The sequence below is a fragment of the Leptopilina heterotoma genome, unplaced genomic scaffold, assembly GCF_015476425.1.
Source record: "Leptopilina heterotoma isolate Lh14 unplaced genomic scaffold, ASM1547642v1 Lhet_76, whole genome shotgun sequence".
Lineage (NCBI taxonomy): Eukaryota > Metazoa > Arthropoda > Insecta > Hymenoptera > Figitidae > Leptopilina > Leptopilina heterotoma.
Window position 1 is genome coordinate 1,068,267 of NW_025111175.1, and position 19,230 is coordinate 1,087,496.

General features: G+C 22.3%; 2 protein-coding genes across 3 annotated transcripts in view; one reads left to right on the plus strand and one right to left on the minus strand.

Annotated features, from left to right (window-relative positions):
• LOC122510811 (ATP-binding cassette sub-family A member 13) overlaps positions 1-19,230 on the plus strand; it is a 69,288-nt gene that overhangs the window by 4,062 nt on the left and 45,996 nt on the right. For both annotated transcript variants that reach the window (XM_043625715.1, XM_043625716.1), the window contains exons 2-17: positions 3,743-3,822; positions 4,273-4,496; positions 5,341-5,483; positions 5,611-5,741; positions 5,961-6,346; positions 6,464-6,781; positions 7,217-7,472; positions 7,692-7,886; positions 8,003-8,226; positions 8,429-8,639; positions 8,896-9,269; positions 9,590-9,878; positions 11,772-11,966; positions 12,044-12,261; positions 18,340-18,530; positions 18,678-19,195. In XM_043625715.1, the coding sequence (XP_043481650.1) occupies positions 3,760-3,822; positions 4,273-4,496; positions 5,341-5,483; positions 5,611-5,741; positions 5,961-6,346; positions 6,464-6,781; positions 7,217-7,472; positions 7,692-7,886; positions 8,003-8,226; positions 8,429-8,639; positions 8,896-9,269; positions 9,590-9,878; positions 11,772-11,966; positions 12,044-12,261; positions 18,340-18,530; positions 18,678-19,195 (3,936 nt within the window). In that variant the 5' untranslated portion in view covers positions 3,743-3,759. The remainder of the gene's footprint in view (positions 1-3,742; positions 3,823-4,272; positions 4,497-5,340; positions 5,484-5,610; positions 5,742-5,960; positions 6,347-6,463; positions 6,782-7,216; positions 7,473-7,691; positions 7,887-8,002; positions 8,227-8,428; positions 8,640-8,895; positions 9,270-9,589; positions 9,879-11,771; positions 11,967-12,043; positions 12,262-18,339; positions 18,531-18,677; positions 19,196-19,230) is intronic.
• Positions 12,269-16,688, minus strand: LOC122510814 (prolyl endopeptidase-like). Its single transcript, XM_043625722.1, has 4 exons — positions 16,022-16,688; positions 13,921-14,140; positions 13,691-13,841; positions 12,269-13,617 (listed from the first exon to the last, which is right to left on the minus strand). The coding sequence occupies exons 1-4, from the start codon at positions 16,575-16,577 to the stop codon at positions 12,403-12,405; spliced, it is 2,142 nt and encodes a 713-aa protein (XP_043481657.1). The 5' UTR covers positions 16,578-16,688; the 3' UTR covers positions 12,269-12,402.

Sequence of the window (19,230 nt, forward strand, 5' to 3'; positions counted from 1 at the left end):
TTTTCTAATTAAATTAGTAATTCTCAAGTTGAAAGTACTCTCGGTCAGTGACACATTTATCAGTTGCAAATTTATCTTGCAAAATTCTGTCGGGCATACCAAATGAATTATTTCTTCTAATTAGCAACAAATGCTAATGAAAACTTTCGTTTTTGAAATTACATCATAATTTTTGTATTCTAATCGTTTGTTTGCTTTTATCACTTCATTAGAAATTTGATTTCATTGCTAGGAAGTGAAAATGATTAAAAATGAAAAATTACATTACAAATAAAATATGTATTTATATAAATTTTTTTTTAAATAAATTTTTTTTAATAAATTTTTTTAAATACATTTTTTAAATACATTTTTTAAATACATTTTTTAAATACATTTTTTAAAATACTTTATTATTAATTTCTAATTTAATTTTCTATTCTATTTTTTTGACGCTTTGGATTTTTTTGGTAAATTAATCATTAATTTCTGTTGATTTAAATTTAATCTTCTTTTAAATTTATTTTAATTTTTTTTTTAATATAGTTTTCATTTAATCAAAATTTGTTTTTTATAATCTAATAATAGCTAATAATAATTTTAATTTTTATATTCTAATCATTCTTTGCTTTTTTTATCACTTCATTAGAACTTGATTGCATTTTTTTTAGAAAATGAAATTGATTATTAAAATAAAAAATGACATGGTACCTAATACAAAATATGTGATTAAGGGGATTTGAACCTTGATGACGTCACAGTTTGTGCAAAGCATTAGTTTTAAATCTGTGACGTCATCATGGTTCAAATGCCCTTAAATGTTTTTTTTTTTTTGAGTAGTTAATTTTAATTTTTAATTTCATTTTCTATTCTACTTTTTGCCATTTGGTTTTTGCTGTCAAATTAAAAACTATATAATTTCTGTTCATTTTAATTGATCTTCTTTTTAAATGCATTTGAATTGTTATTTTTAATTTTCTTTTGCAAATATATTTTGTATAATCTAATAATAATTTCAAAAAAAAAAATAATAATAATTATTATTATTATTATTTTAATTTCTATATTCTAATCATTGTCTGCTCTTATCATTCATTAGAATTTGATTTCATTTGTAGAAAATGAAAATTATTATTAAAATCAAAAATTACATATGTACATATACAAAATATGTGATTAATTTTTTTCTAATTGAGTTTCTATTATATTTTTTTACCCTTTTTTTAAATTAATAATTAATTTTAATTGGTCTTCTTTTTATATTCATTTTATTTGTCATTTTTAATTATTTTTTTTGTTAAGTTGATAATTGAATGACGTTGATTTTAATTGATCTTTTTTTTTACACATTTTTTAAAACTGTTATTTGTTTATAAAAATTTATAATTGTTGAATCGCGTTGATTTTAATTGATGTTCTTTATTAAATTTATATTTAGATTGTTATTTTTTGTCTATTTCTTCCTTTTGTGTGAAAATTTATTTCTTTCGATTTTTTAAAATAATTAAATAATAATAGTTATTTATTTCATTTAATTAAATTATTTTACTTATTTATTCAGAATAATAACATGACAGGCATTGAGTACTCGTAATTTTGAGTTTCATTTGTAACACTTAAAAATTTTTAATTTTTTAATTTAATTTAATTACCAAATAATCCGAAATAATTATAAAATAATAATTGTAAAAATTATTATAAAATATTTCTGACAAAAAACGTTTTTAACACAAAAAAATTAGTAATCTTTATTATTTATTGTTATTTAAGCTTATTGTTGCTGTTATTATTATTATTAGGTATTATTATTATTATTATTATTATTATTATTAGGTATTATTATTATTATTATTATTATTATTATTATTATTATTATTATTGCTATTATTATTATAAATATTATTGTTATTTTTTTATATAATTATTGATGTTCATACTACTATTTTTATTATTATTATTATTTATAACAATAATAATAACAAAAATAAAATAATAAAAAATTGTTCGAAATATTTCGCTCATCCTAAAGAGTTTGATCTCTTCCTTGATGAAAAACTAGTTCGACCACTATTTCCGAGATTTTCCTTATTTCCTACGGAAGGCTAAGGCTGCATTCAACTGATGACGTTCAGGTCGATGGCCTTGAACCATGAACTTCTTCGCCTTTTAGAATCCGCGCAAATTATTGCAAAATTTCATTGAAAAATAAATTTATTTATTTTTAATTAATTGCTGTAATGAGAAACATTATTATTTTTTAAGCAATACGTTTAATTAAATTTTGACAAAATTGTTGACACAATTTTTTTTTTTTTTTTATTGTGAATTCAAGTTTTATCTGCATTTATAAATTATAATAAATTACAGGCAGGAAAGTTTAGGTTTTTATATGAAAGTTTTTTTAATTGAAAAAAAACCCACGTGGATAGAATTAACCATTTTTTTTGGTAATAATAGGGAATTGTACTTAAATAAATTGTTATTTTATGTTTTTTTATAAATAAATAAACAATGATGTGACAAGTTAAGGTTTTATCAAGATTCATTGTTATTTTCATTGAACTTTCATTGTCTTGAATATTTTTAAAAAAGTACTCACGTTTTCCTCAAGAGAATAAAATTCAAATTTTATTGAAATTTTGCCAATTTCATAGGTACTTTTAGTAAAAAATATTGAGATATCTTTTTTTTTCGGTTATTTCTTGTGAAAATAAGAATAGAATTTTTTCCACATTGTTAATAAAGAGTGAATAAGGGAAAAAATATTTTTTTAAACAAAATATAACGAAAAAAATTATTATTTGTTGTATTTGCTCATAATAATTATTTTATTCATTAAAAAACACTAATTAATTGTAGAAAATTAAAAAATAAAGTTTAATAACCTCTCGTCTGCACATGTGCTGAAGTTTTATTACAGTTTGCACTTCTTTTTGCTGATAAAGTAAAAATGGAAGGTGTAGATATTAAGTTCCGTTGATTTAAATTTGAATATTTATTTAATATTAATTATAATTACAAATAAGTAAATTAATGAAAAAACAGATTTTTTTGAGAAATATATATTTTTTTATTTAATATAATAATGAATGATTTTTTTTATTATAAATAAATAATTTTAATAACTTTCTGTTTATAATGTATAAATGGAGAAAAAGTTAGTACTTATTGCTCAAAATTTATTTTTATTTTACTAAAAAAAAAGAAGACAGAATAATTATTTTTTAACAGGAAATAAAATTTGTGATTAAATTCTAACTTTAGATATCTACGCTTATACATTTGTTTCCGTTTGAAATTGTTATTATTAAATTTGATATACTTGATTATAATATTTATTATAATATCTATTTATTTATTAAACATTTTTGTAATTTATGTTAATATTTAAATTATTTTTTCTTATATTTATATTTACATTTATATTAATATGTTTACTTTATATTTATATTTATTTGTAACATATTATGGAACTAATTATTCGAAGTGTAATTTTTTAATGATAATTTGAAAATTGTTTATTTAAACATTGAATAAAAATTTCAAATTATCATTAAAAAATTGTTTATTTAAACATTGAATAAAAATTTCAAATTATCATTAAAAAATTGTTTATTTTAAACATTGAATAAAAATGTATTTTAATAGTTTAAAATTAATTTTTTTTCCTGTGTAAATTGACTTGTTCGTTTTAAAAATAATTGTAAAAATTTATCAACATATTGTTTAGAATTTTTATTAATAATTTTTTGGTATTTTTCAGGTTCTTGAAGCAGGAAGATGGGGGGCGACCAGCTTGGTCTCCTCCTTTGGAAAAATTATGTTGTCAGAAAACGTCAACCGGTGAGTTTCACTTTCAATATAATTTATTAAAATAAATAGAAATAAAATGAAAAATTGGAATGGAAAATAAAAATCAAAATAGAAAAAAGGAAAAATAGAAAAACTAATAAAAAATAAAAAATTCTAACTATTAATAAATTTATTAATTTTATTGATTTATTTATTATTTTTTAAGGAAATAATTTATTAAATAAAATAAAAAATAGAAATCAAAATAGAAAATATAAAAATTGAGGAAAAAATAGAGAAAAAGGGAAAATAGAAAAATTAAAAATCCTAACCATTAATTATTTAATTAAATTTATTAATTTATTTATTTAAATTATTTATTAAATAAAATAAAAAATGGAAATAAAAAAAAATAGAAAAAATGAAAAATAGAATACCTAATTAAAAAATAGAAAAAATAGAAAAAAATTAATAAAAATTCTAACGATTATTTTTTTTCAGGGTATTATGAGCCTGGTGTTTCTATGGCCAATATTTGTATTTATGATTCTTTATACGGTGAGAGATAATATCGATCCAGAATATTTTCCCACATGTCAATTCCAGGCAAGATTCATGCCTCAAGATGGAATCTTGCCATTTGTTCAAAGCTTCGTTTGTGGTGTGGGAAATCCCTGTGAACCACTGTCGGAAAGCGAGGAAGTACCATCTTATAAAAATGCCATGTAAGTCTATAACTGTACAATGAGGACTCTTTAACACCATTATAAATACGTGATTTTTGCATAATTACAGGAAATTATTTTAATTCGTTTTCGCAAAAAAAAGAAAAGAAAAATCGTAATCGTCCTTTTAACTTTCTTAATCGCGGATAATTTTTAATTTCCTCTACAGTAATTTTTTTTCTTCAAATTTATCGATTGAAAATCTTTTTACTAATTTTTTTCTATTTATTTTTATTTATTAACTTATTTGCTTATTTATTAATTAATTAATTAATTTATTTATTTATTTATTTATTTATTTATTTATTTATTTATTTATTTATTTATTTATTTATTTATTTATTTATTTATTTATTTATTTATTTATTTATTTATTTATTTATTTATTTATTTACTCTTTAGTTTATTTATTTACTAATTTATTTACTTATTTATTTGTTTACTTAATCATTTATTTATTTATTTATTTATTTATTTATTTATTTATTTACTCTTTAGTTTATTTATTTACTAATTTATTTACTTATTTATTTGTTTACTTAATTATTTATTTATTTCTTTAATCCCAAAAATCATTATTGGAAAATTTATTTATTTCATTATTTTTATTTATTTATTTATTTATTTATTGTAATATGCAAACTTTTTTTATTCCAAACAGCACCAAAAAAAGCAGAAAAAATTTTTTTTAACAAATGATTGAGATTAGAATAAATAAAAAAATTATAAAGTAGAAAAAAATTGTAAATTGCATGAAATTGTAGATTATTGAAATTTTTTATCGAGTCGGCAACTATAAAACTTTGAAAATTAATACTAATTGAGAAAAATGTGTGTATTTCAGGTTGAGTCCATTGATTACGGAATTACAAACAGTTTTGAGAAATGATACGATTCTGTCAGCGATTTCTTATTTACCAAAAGGCGTTCAACTTTTTACTTCAATGGCTCAAATTCTCACCAAGCCGGAAATTAAAAAATTGTTTGGTAAGTAAATTTTCTTTATTTTTATTTATTTTTTAAATTTAAATTTCAATTAAATTCAACTAGATTTGCAAAATAAAATTTAGAAAATAACGAATTTAAAACTAATTTTTAATTTAATTATATTTAGACAGGGGGATTTTTCTCGGCGATTTATTTAACAATCACGAAGCAATTAAAAGATCATTGAAAACTCAAATGCCACAAGCAACGGATTACTTGCTCGATGGACTCTTTAATTCTTCAATAAAATTGATCTACGTGAGTATCGTATTATACGGTAAAGTATTAAATTTTATTATCATAACAAAAAAAAAATAAAGGAAGAATTTATTTCTATGAATAAATAAAAAGAAATATTTATTTCCCTTTTTTATTTATAAATAAATAAAAAAAGGGAAATATTAATTTTCCAAAATGTAAATTCTATGCCTATTTATTTTAGAAATAATATTTCTGATTTTCTTTTTTTTTATACAGTTGATCGAGGGTCTTGGTTCAACAAACATCGAAGACACTGTCTGCGTACCGGATAATTTAAAGAAATTTCTAATTGTGCCAAAGGAAATGGATCTAGTCACGATATCAAAAGTACTTTGCGAAATAGATCCAGCAAAGATTCCCGGTATTTTTGAACAATTAACGAAACATTTGGATTTCACGTCACTTTTGGAAATGGTCAGTCGCGTTATGGCTAAATTCCAAGACTACGACTTTATCAAAGACATCAAAAAAACAATTGAGACTGTTCTCAATTTGGGAATTATTGATAAATACGTTCCCAATTATTTAAGACTGCGCGATTGGGTGCCAAAGATTATTCCATTATTTAAAAATACTACATTCAAGGAAATTGATATTTTCTTGTAAGTGTAATTTATTTTTACATAGCAACATTTTTTTTTAATTTTATTTATTTATAATTAATATACTTTATTTTTTAATTATATACTTTTAATTTTGGAATTTACAATTGCTTTCAGTATCAATAAGACAATAACAATGTTGGATCCAATATTCAAGAAAGAGAGCGATTGGAAAACTGCTCGAAGTGCATTTTTGAAACTAAACGATCTTCTTGTTTTGGTGAAGAATATTGTTGGTAAAATGGACGCGAGTAATGAAACTATTTCCAGTATGATGAAAAATATTGGGGGAAATTTGGAAGACGCTGTGTCAATTTATTATCATCAATACGAGGCAAATGTTACCAAAGTTTTGGATATTTCTTATCTTATTTTAGTGGATGGCATTAAACTCACGAAAAAATTGATCGTGAAACATGAAGATCAATTGCAGCTGTGAGTTACAATTTTTATTTTTTCCATACGTTTATGATCAACGATTTTGGGAAAAAATTTATCATTTGTATAGAAGAATCATTTTTTTGTTTGTTCTAACAAACAAAAAAATAATTCTTCTATACAAATGATAAATTTTTTCCTGTGAGAATTTTTTTTTACAATATTTCTGGATTATTTGTTTAAAAAAAAAATTGGAAATATTAGAAATATTCTTAAAGAAATGTTGGAAATATTTTTAAACTAGAAATTTTATTTTCTGCATGGAAAATATCATTTTTCTTTCAATTATTGATCATAAACGGTGTCAGTTTCATTTTATTATTTACCTCTCTCTCTCTTTCTTTCAGAGAAAGAAAACTTTTTACTTTTTGTATTTATTTCGTTGATTATATTTTTTTTGTTTCGATTTTTCTGAAAAATATCTCTTTTCAGTGCAGCAGAAATTTTGGATGGATTGAAAAACTTTTTTTCGAAAAAAATACTGTACAATCTTTCTTATTTAGTATCAATGTTTGATAATGTGGTTCAAATGACACATCATGTTGCCATTATTCACGAGGAATTATTGATAAAGTTGAAGAATATTGTAGTCAATCATCAACCTCTTGTGGAAAAAATACTAACGACTCAAGAACCTGATGTTTATAGGACGATTATAAATTCCTTTTCACGACTGGATTTCGTTGAGGTTAGTTAAATGAAAATCAGAAAAAAAAGTTCAGTCCAATTTTATATTTTAAAGAATTTTTGTTTCTCACTCTTTGAACAATTATTTTTAAAAATATTATTGTATTCTTTGAACAATTGATTTAAAAAAGAATTTTTAATTTTAAAAAATTTTTTTTAATTTAATTTTTAATTTAATTTTTACGAAAAAGAAAGAATGATAATAAAATTTCTTTCACAGAAATTCCTCGAAGAATTATCGTCGAAAACTGCTGAAGACATTTTTTGTGATGATACTTTTTTCCGAGAATTATTTTTTGACTTGGAGAACAAGGATCGATTATCAAAATTAAATAATACAGTTTGCAACGAGGAGGGAAAAAAATTTCTGTCTGATGTTTATAATGCCATGGAGTTACAAACTTTCAGTCGAATTGTAAGTAGAAAAAAAGGGGAGAAAACGAGATGTCGAAAAAATGATATTTTCAATAAATTTTAATTTTCATTTACCTACCAATTTAATAATTTAATATTTCTAATTCTAATTTTCAGGTTGACAATACTTTGAATACATTCAAACTTATGGCTCTTAGAAAACCGATGGTATTTGAAAAATCGAATTTAACAGCAATGGTGGGAAGTGTTCGTTCATTTATCACTTATCTACAAGATCCCGAATCAAGAAGATTGGAAACTGTAAATTTATCTTCAATTTCAATTCCAAACGAATGGAAAACAGTGTTTGAGGAAACTCAATTGCAAGCACGTCTAGACATGTGAGCTTATTTTAATTACTAAATTAGATTCTAATTATTAACTTAATTGAATTTTATTATTAATTTGAATCTAATTAAATTATAAAAGATAAATAACATTAAATAATGAATTCAAATTTATTTTTGTTTTATAAATTTAATTAATTTGGGTAAATTAATTTCAAACAGAGATTGTACAGTTTTTTTTTATTTTCGTCAACAGATTGAGTCTTCATCTCAGCGAGGCAAAAGAACTTGGATCAAAAAGCCTCACAATTATTACGGTTTTACCGAACTTAATTAAAATGGATCTTATTGCAAGTTCCGTTCTGAGAGATCTTGAGACTCATCCCACCGAATGGATCGCCGATGTTCGTCTTCACAAGTCTGAGTTAATCGAGTCATTTTATTTGACTGTCGCTGACAGACCGAAGGTTCGACTTCTTATTTATTAATTCGATTTTTTTCTCCTAATGTATTTTAATTAATTTTTGTGTATTCAATAATTATTCAATTTTTATAAATATAATTTTTACTACTAACTCCATTATATTAGTAATTCTATTTTTATTACATTAAAACGTTTATAGTTTACGTTCGAGGTTTTATATAATATTAATTTGAAAAATTCTAATCACCAATTTTTTTAATGAAATTAATTCTGTCTGAATATGAAAACATTTGTTTTAGGTATTGAAACTACTGGAATATTCAAATATGACAGAAACCGTATGCTCGGAAAAGAATCCTGAGAATTTTCTCAATTTCCCATCGGGAACAAATGGCACATTTTTGATGAACATCATTTGTCGCCCTATAAGAACAGTGGAATCAGCTCTCAGTTTGAATCTGACAGATGTGGAAAGCGATGCAATTCTATCATTTCAAAATCAAAATTTCAATTGGACACTGTTTAATGAAAAAATTGTGGAAATTTATCATTATATTGATTCACTTGTGCATCAAGAAGATCAAGGGAATATCAAAGTTTTGAATGATGCAGCGGAGAAATTTAAAGAAGCCTGGACTGATCGCGTAACAGCGAGAGATGCATGGGAAGCAAGGTTCGTATTTTCCAACTATTTAAATTATAATTTATTCTTCAATCTAAAAATTTTTTTTTTTTTTACCAAAAACTAATTTTTTTTTATAGATTTAGATTTATTTCTCCGTTATACACTTGATACAAGTTTTACAATATCTGATTTTTTTTTATGTAAAAATAAAACAAATTTTTATTTATTTTTAATTAAATTTTCTATTATTTATAAAAAAACTGATTTCAATTTGAACTGATAATTGTTTTTGTAGAATTCCTCTTTTTTTATTTCTTTTGGAATTATCAAAAATACTCTAATTTGATGAAAATTTATTATTTTTGCAGCGTAGGAGTTTTATGTAAATTATTCACCGTGATGGAGTTTCCGCTTTTTGATGCAAAAGCAATAGACAATTGGTCGGATTTATACGCAGTCGCTTGGACTTCATCTTTACTTGCTGACAATATTGAAAATGTCGTCGATCAAATTCAGAGACAAAATAATTCTATCGAATTAAAAGATATTTTTAATCTAATGCCACAGACGGAAAGTTTATTAAGTAAACTATTGAGAAATCTTGCACCAGTGACTCTTGATTTGGTGGATATGACTTCCAGAATTCCTGTTCATTTTGTAAGTTTATTATAATATTTATTCTCATTTATTTAAATTTGTTATAATTGATTACAATTTATTGTAATTTCTTACAAGTTATTGAAATTTATTGCAATTTATTAAAATTTATTGTGATTTACTACAATTTATTACAATTTATTGCAATTTATTAAAATTTATTGTGATTTATTACAATTTATTGAAATTTAATACAATTTATTCATTTGCTTTTCTGGTTCCTACTTTTGTTGGTAATTTTTCTTTTTGAATATTTAAAATTTTAAAATTAATGTTAATTCTAATTTAATGCTTTTAAGATTAAAAAATAACAAAAATTAATTTTAAAAAATGGTTTTCGAATAAAAATCATAACTTATTTTTGAATTTCATTTAACATTCTAAAATACAAAATTGCTACTTATAAATTATTATAGAAAAACTAATTTTTATTATTGCAGTAAAATTAAAAAATTGATTTCCAGAAATTTCATACAAATTTTTTTGTAATAAGTTCAAATTTTTTACTAATACAGATTTATTAGATTCTGATTTATTATTTAATTATTTATAAAATAAGTTTCGCAGAAATAATTTCGCATGAAAACTTTAGAAATCATATTATTCTCTATAAGGAAAATTCTTTGAAAATTCCTACAATTAAAATTGTACCAAAATTAACTCAATAATTCTTCTAAAAAATTTCATCAAAATTTTTGAAAATAATTGAATTCTTTTGAAAAATGTTATTAAAATTATTCAAACAAATTCAATTCTGTAAAGAAATTTTATTAAAATTGTATTGGAAGTAATTGAATTCTTGTCAAGAATTTTATTAAAAATTTTTAAAAATAATAATCTGTTTCAATGAAAATTAAAGTTTTTTCGAAAAATGAAGTTGAAATTGTATGAAAAATAATTAAATTCTTATAAAGAATTATATCAAAATTTTTGAATTCATTGAATTTTTCGAAGAATTTTATTAGTTATAAAAATATTTGAATTCTTGCGAAGAATTTTATTAAACTTTTATAAAAGAATTAAGTTGTTTCGAAAAATTTTATTAGAAAAATTTGAAAACAATTAAATTTTTTCAGGGAGTTTAATTAAAATTGTACTGAAATTAAGTGAATTCTTTTGAAGAATTCTGTCAAAATTTTTTTAAATAATTTAATTCTTTTAAGCAATTTTTTTTAATTTGTTAATATAATTGAATTATTTTTTAGAAATGTAATTAAAATTGTATTGAAAATCATTGAATTCCAGGGAAGAATTTTTTTATTAATTCAATTCTTATGGTAAGATGATTATTAAAATTTATGAAAGGAATTGAATTTTTTCAAAGAAGTTTATTAAAAACTTTTGAAAATAATTAAATTTCTTGAAGGAATTTAATATAAATAATGCTGAAAATAACTGAATTCTTTTAAAAAATTTTATTAAAAGTTTTTAAATAATTGAACTCTTTCGAGAAATTTTATTGAAATTGTATTAAAAACAATTGATTTCCTACGAAGTAATGGAAGTAATATAGGATTTATAAAAGTAATTAAATTCTTGCAAAGAATTTTATTATTTATGAAAATAATTGAATTATTTCTAAGAATTTTATTAATTGGTATTTTACAAAATAAAATAATAATTAATGATAATAAATCAGTTAATAAGTAAATATTTTTGGAATTTCGAATCTGAAATCACTCAAAAATTAAAGTCTTTATTTGAAAATTAAAAAATTGAAATTTGTATAATATAATAATAAATTAAATATCACATTTTGCGCAACTTCCCGTAATATTTGCTAGTTTATTATAATTTCAATTATTAATTATTACAATTTCGATTCAAATTTTTTTAAATAATAGGTAGAATAAATTTGTACGTTTTGATTAAATATTAATTTTTTTATAATAGTTGTCGGCGATTGACGAATACAAATCTCGTGAACCAAATTGGCCGTGCTTTAATAATGAGAGTATTGGAGAGGCGCTTGAACTAAGAACAGGAAGTCGAGAGTTAGTGAGAGAAATTGAAAAAATATCCTGCGATCCAACTCCTTTGATCAACGAATGGGACGAGCAACCAATATTAATAAAAGTTCAGAAAATCGTAAGCTGTGAATTTTTTCTTTTCTCAAAGTAATATAAAATTATTATGAAGTAGTTATAATTAAGTTAATTTATTAGTTTCAGCGTGACAGTAGTGTTCAAATGCCGTCTTTTAATTGGACCCAAGGTTATTTAAATTTTCGTCGATTGGTGAAAAAAATGGATTCCCTGATGAACTCAGCAGAAGACGTGGAACTTGTAGATGCGCCGAGTGTTTCCGTTTACATAAAAAACTTTTTGCCCGAAGTGAAGAAAATGGTTATCGAAAGTCTTCCCGAGACTGAAGATCAAAGCAGGTGAAGTTTTTTTCTGTGATTAGAAATTTTTATTTTTTCTTATAAAGTTGGTCAAAAAAAAAAAAAATATGGTAATTACAAGAAATATGATGAAATTTTACAAGAAGGCGTTCAATTCGGATTAAAATTAAATTTTTTGTCCTAGAAGTAAAATTTCAATTTTAATGATTCAACAACAAATGAGAATATTGCAGTCGAAATATCGATATCCTTAGAATCAAAATCAATTTTTGCCATTAAGGTATTAGTTTGTTGTTTTAGGCGTCCAATTTCGTGTTGTAAGGTTGCGATGAATTTTAAGGAATGAAAAGGTACTATATAATCGTAATCTACTAAAACAAGTATTGCCGGATATTGTTTATAGTTTATGGGCGCTTTGACATTATGTAGAGGTGAATATTCAACAAGATGATGAAAATTCTTTGGATCGTCTGAAGTACCATAATCTGAAATTAAATGACTATCAGCTGTGAATAGATGAAAACGAAGCATGTCCAGTAATCCATCGACGATTATAGCGGCACCAAATAGATCTGGTCTTTGATTGAGACAAGCGCCCACTAAAAGACCTTTATCTTCGTTTCCTTTAATTATCAATTTCTCATTCGACGTATATCCAGTTTTAATGAGATATTCCACAGCTTCTTGAAAATCATCGATACTACTTTGATAATTGCTTAAATCATTTGGATACAATTTTCTAGGATAATTTTCATATTCTCGAATTTCTACTGTCGCCACAATTCCATTTAAGTGCTGAGCAAAAATAATATTTTTATTGCTAAACATGCAAACACCATATTTATCAGTTGGGTAAATAAGAGCTGGCATTGAACCATCGAGTTTTGCTCCTTTTCTCATGAAAATTGTCATGGGAATTTCTGTTCTGTTGTCCTTACTGGGACAGAAGATTCGAACTACTTTATAAAGGAATTTGTTAAAATTTGGTACTTCTGTTTGACGATAAATTTCAAGGTTGTGGAAATTATTTACGTTTAGTTTATACATTATAGCTGGAATTACATAGGAGGAGAAACTGAACATGTATTCTGGATATTTTCTATTTCCCTGAACTCTTCCGAAAAATTTTCCAATGCCAAGATTTACTTTTTGCAGTAACTTTCCGGAATTCAATTTGCGTAGTTGTAAAATACACCTCACATCATTATAATACTGAACGATAAATTTATCATTATCCACAATTGTCACAGCATTAATAAGTTTCTCTGCTTTCTCAGGCAGTAAAATTGTCCAATTTTCCTCTTTGTAATTCAATAAATCGACTGCTATTATTTTTTTGTTTGGAGCATTCTTGTCTGTCAAGAAAAGGGCCTTTGAACCATCATTTCCAATGTACTGAAAAAAAACATGAAAAATTAATTACTAAATTACTAATTTGTAAAAAATTAATTTCAAAATTAATAATTACCTTATAGAATGCCTCCAGTTTGTTAACAATTTGTGTCAAATTAAAATGTCCACTAATTTTCTCATTCAATTCAGTAAAATAGACTAAATTTTTACCAGTATCATTTATTAAAACTAACAACCATTGGCCACAGTCGGAAATTCTGGCGTGCCTACAAAATTTAATATAAACTTGATTAATAATTCTCATTTTGATATTTTAATTATTTTATCAAATTATTTGCTACTTACAATTTCCAATGTGGTTGTTCTGGAAATTCAACAACAAGAATATCTTCAGTTTGTTGTGTGCCAAATTTATGATAGTAAATTTTCATATTCTCGAGAGAATCATGATCAAATGTTTCCACTGATTTATTATGAGGGACAGTTGTGTAAAATATTCCCAATTTATCATGGGTCCAACCTACAGTGTATATTACTTTCTTCAAAGTATCGGCATATTTTTCTCCTGTAAGTGAAACGTACTCTAAATTTAACACCAAACACCAATAATAATCTTTTGAAAAATTTAATTATTTTCAAAAATTGTAAATAAATTTTTTGGGAAGAATTAAATTATTTTCATAAATAATAAAATTTTTCGGAGAAATTAAATTATTTTCAATAACATTTCTTGATAAAATTTAATTATTTTTAAAAATTTCAATAAGTTTTTTTTCGAAAGAATTCAATTAATTCACAAATTTTAATACAATTGTTTAAGAGAATTCAATTATTTTCAGTACAATTTTAACTTAATTATTCGAAAGAATTTAAATTTTCTTCGAACAATTATATTACTTTCATAAATAGTAACATTCTTCAGAGGTATTAAATTATTTTTAATAATTTGAAGATTATTTTTCGAAAGAATTTACTTTATTTTCAAAAATTATGATAAAATTCTTTAGAATTCAATTTTAATTGTAGAAATTTTCAGAGAATTTTCCTTGAAAAAATTTAATTATTTTCAAAAGTTTTTCAATTATTTTTAATTTTTAATACAATTTTAATGGAATTCCTCAAAAAATGTAATTATTCTTAAAAATTTTATTAAAATTCAGCAAAGAAATTCAATTATTTAAAAAACTTGTGCTACAATTTATTTATTACAATTTAAGTACTAATTTCAATATATTTTTAATTAAATTTCTTCAAAAAATTGAATTTTTTTTTCATAAATAATGAAATTCTTTGTAACAATAAAATTTTTTTCAAAATAATTTTCATAAAATTCTACGTAGAAAATTAATTAATTTTAAAAAATTTGTCAAAATTCAATTATTTTCAATGTCTACTGTTTCAATAAAATTTCACAAAAGAATTCAATTATTTAAAAAAATATTTTAATAAAATTCGTTTCAGGAATTCAGTTATTTTCAAAAGTATTCTAATTCTTCGCAAAAATCCAATTATGTTCAAAAATTTACAAAAATTCTCGTCAAAATTTCAATTATCTACATAAAAAATAAAATTCCTTTCCGAAATTCAATTATTTTCAAAAATTATAATAAAATTCTTGGCAAAATTTTAATTATTTTTTATATAATTTTCATCAAATTTCTCAACAAATTCTTAAAAATTTTATTAAAATTTGTCAAGAGAATTAAATTATTTAAAAATTTTGTTGATAAAATTCTTTATATGAAAATTCAAGTTTAAGAAACATTTAATTATTTAATAAAATATTTATTTTTGTATTTAAATAATTGAATTTTTGTAGAATTTTCTAATAAATATTAATTTTAAAATGAGTTTCAGTTAAAATTTTAGATTATAATTTAATTTTGAAGGCATAGCGTGGATTTTTAGAAATAATTGAATTTTCACAAGGTTTCAAATTAAAATCTCTGGAAATTTTAACTTTTCATGCTTTTAATTAAGAATTCTGTAGAATTAATTTTTTTCTAAAAGTTTAATGAAATTTTTTAAAATTATTTAAAGTTTTTAATTTCTAATACATTTTTAATTGAGGATTGTCAGAATAATCAAAATTTCATTAAATTAAATTGAAAAAAAAATTTGAAAATTCTCAAAAAACTTTTTCAAAAATTATTTTAAAAAATTGACTTAATGAAGAATTTTAGTTTAAAATTCTAGAAATGAATAATCGTAATGATGAAAATAATTTTTGAAGAAGTTACAGTAACAAAGTAGCAAGTTTTAATTATTATAAAACATGAAGAAAGCGATCACTCCGAGTCGAAGACTCGCATTTATAATTGAACTCTGCTTGAATTTTTTTTTTAATTAAAAATCAAGGAATGAGTCAAAATTCTATCTGGAAATCAGGGAAAAGTTAGAAAATAACAGAATTAAATTTTTGTTTAGTTTAGTTGTTTTTAGTTACCTGTTTCTAAATTTAAGAAATTAATTTCGTTCCAATTTGAGCTATTTTCACGTAATATGTAAGCTAGCATCGTTCCATCATCACTGAATATTCTTGAACCAATACTGACATTTCTCTTTGATGTTGACAAAGTATTAGGATCAAGTAATAATTTTTGTTCCCCATCTAATGTGTCATGGACATATAAAAATCCTTGTCTTTCTGGACCCTCTATTTTGAAAGAATAATATTTGTTCCCATGCCTTTCGGGACAGAAATGATATGGTAAATAATCAAAATCAAGTTCCTGTAGACGACGATAGATATTTTCTTTGAAAGATACTGATGAATTCAAATAGGTATCAGTAATTGAATTTTGAGCAGAGATGAAATTTTTTGTATCTTGCGAATCGAGATTTTCAAGCCAACGAAACGGATCGGCAACTTTAATTCCATGATAGTCATCAATTATGTCGTCTCGAAAAATTTCAGGATAGTTGATTGTCGTTTTTTCAGTAATTCCAGAAATTAATGTTATTTGTAGTAATGGAAGAGTTAAAATTTTTAGGAATTTCATGATTTCTTGAATGTGAAATTCAAATAGTCAGGCACGATTTCAAATTTTCACAATTTTTCTCTCGAACGAACTTAACACTCTGAACACTCTCTACGAAAAGGATATATTCTCGAGAATCGGTCTGTAAAATTTTGGAACATTATGCCCCTACTTTCGTTTCAATAATTACTTTGTGTGCTAATGAGTTTTTATGCTTTTCAGAAAATTATTTCTACATTTTAGTGAATAGTTTCGTAAATTTCATTATAAGGATATTAAACAATGTTATGTGACGTCATAAAAGTTGAAATGCCCTTATTATAATTTTTTAAAATTCAATTAACTTTAAACTTTAAATAAAAAAATTCAATATTTTTAATTACAAATTTCTGAAAGATGAATATATTTGAAAAAAATGATTACATTAAAGTTTTTAAAAAAATCTAATTTTTTTAGATTTATTATTAAAAAAATTCTGTAACAAACGTTCATGTTGAATATTTTTAATTAAAATTTTTCAAAAGAATTGATTAACTTTTCAAAATATCTTTATATTATTTTAAGAAATTTAATTATTATCGAAAAATTACATTAATTTACTTTCAAAATTAATTCTTGGAATTTTTTAATCATATTTTCTTAATTACCTTCAAAAAAAAGTAATTAAAATTTTTTAAAAAACTACTTTTTTTAAGTTATTATTAATAATTTAGAAAAATCTTAATATTTTTTCACCAATATTCTTCAAAAATTTGATTTTTTAATATTTTTTGAAAAAATATTATTCTTTTAAAAAATTTAATTATTTTCAAAAAAGTTTACTTAATTTCAATCATTTTGTAAATAATTTTCAATTATTTATCAACGAAAAATGTATTATTTTTCAAAAAATATTTTTAAATATTTTAAATAAACTAATTTTAAGAATATTTTACTTTTACAAAAATTTGGAAGGAGAACAGTTGTAATTTTTCTTTCAAAAAATACAATTATTGTTGAAAAATTACATTTCAATATGTTTAAAAAATTAATTCTTTGAATTTCTTTTCATAATTTTTTGAAATTCAATTATTTCAAGGAAAAAAATTAAAACTTTTTTAAAATCTGTTTTTTTAAAATTATTAAAATTTTGGAGAATATTCTTTTAAAACTTGATTATTTTTTAATGTTTTCAAAAAGATTTAAATTATTTGGAAACTTTTTAACTGTATGCCATTAAAGAATCTCTTATCTTTATGAAATTATTGAAAAAGATATGTTAAAAACTAATTTTATGAATATTTTTTATAATAAATTTTTAAAAATCAGTTATTTTTAGTATTTTTGATATTAAAAAAAACTTTTGGGAAATTAATTAAATTATTAAAAATAAATTGATTTAGTGAAAAGATTTAGTTAAAAATTCTAGAAAATAATTAAATTTTGAATGAATTACAGTTGAAATTTCTAGAAATTATTTCAGTATGTTTGGATTTGAAATTTTAACAATTTTATTTCTTGTGAAAAATTAAATCCTAACAAGTATTTAAATATTTGTATAACAAAATAAATTAGGTTTTGATTAATAAAATTTAAAAATCACTGAAAGGTTAGAGAAATAGAAAATTAAATTTTTCTGGTGTAAAATAAACAACTTTTTCGAGTTTTTGTATTTTTAATCGACTAATGCTAGTTTTTAAGCCTGAAAGTCGATAAGAGGCTTATTATTAATTATTATTATCGTTTTTGTTATTTTTATTATTATTCTTAATATATTATTATTAAATAATAATTATTATTTCAGAAAAATTGTGGACTTCATTGATCATAAAATTGATAAAGGAGTTGATATTTTACACAGTCAAGTGTCAGCGAAAAATATTTGGGATTCAGAGGGAACTCCAAGAGATCTTAATTATTTTCTTGCACTTGGAAAATTTTTTACTAACGTTTTACACGATGTCTTCACTGTTTTCTCTGATGCATTCAGCGGAGGTAAAATTAGAATCTAAATTCTATGAAGTAAAAACAATTGTTATCTTTAAAAAGTTTAATTAATATTACTATTTTATATTATTTAATTTAATCTTTTATATTATTACAATATAAAATTGAATTTTAATTTTAAATTTAATTTTACAGATCAAAGGAATATGAATCTTCTAACATTGCTTGGATTCAAGAATAAAAGTGCCATTGCAATAGCTTACGATCATCTACCACATATTTTAGCAACATTTATTAATGGAATGTCTGATCCAACAATTGATAGTCAAGCAATTATTGCCATGAAAAAGGGACGTGTTTCGTGTGCGGAAATATTTTCCTGGTTCGAAAATTCCCTCGTTGATCTCAGTGTTGTTGAATATAGAATTTTGAAAAATTTCACTTGCGATCTTGACGCCGATAATTTTAATGCATTCACTGATCTTTACATGAAACAGACGACAGTTTGGGAAAAAAATTTCGCTGACTATCAATCATATTTTTTAAGTTTGATAATTGATTTAACCGATTTGGGAAAAAGAATTCAAAATCAAACTAAAAATGGTATGAAAATTGTTTTTCCGTTTAATGAAGAATATTTTGATAATATTGCAAGGACATTGAGTCGTGAACTTAATGATGACATTCCGGAAGTTGGTGGAATAATACTTCGGGTGAGAGAATTTTTTTATTTTTAATAAAGATTATA

Excerpts from the sequence above, each read along its gene's own strand:
- LOC122510814 (XM_043625722.1), bottom strand. The coding sequence starts at position 16,577 with ATGAAATTCCTAAAAATTTTAACTCTTCCATTACTACAAATAACATTA. Across the intron at positions 13,842-13,920 it reads GAACAACCACATTGGAAATT|GCACGCCAGAATTTCCGACT; the intron begins GTAAGTAGCAAA and ends TAAATTTTGTAG. Across the intron at positions 13,618-13,690 it reads AACTGGAGGCATTCTATAAG|TACATTGGAAATGATGGTTC; the intron begins GTAATTATTAAT and ends GTTTTTTTTCAG.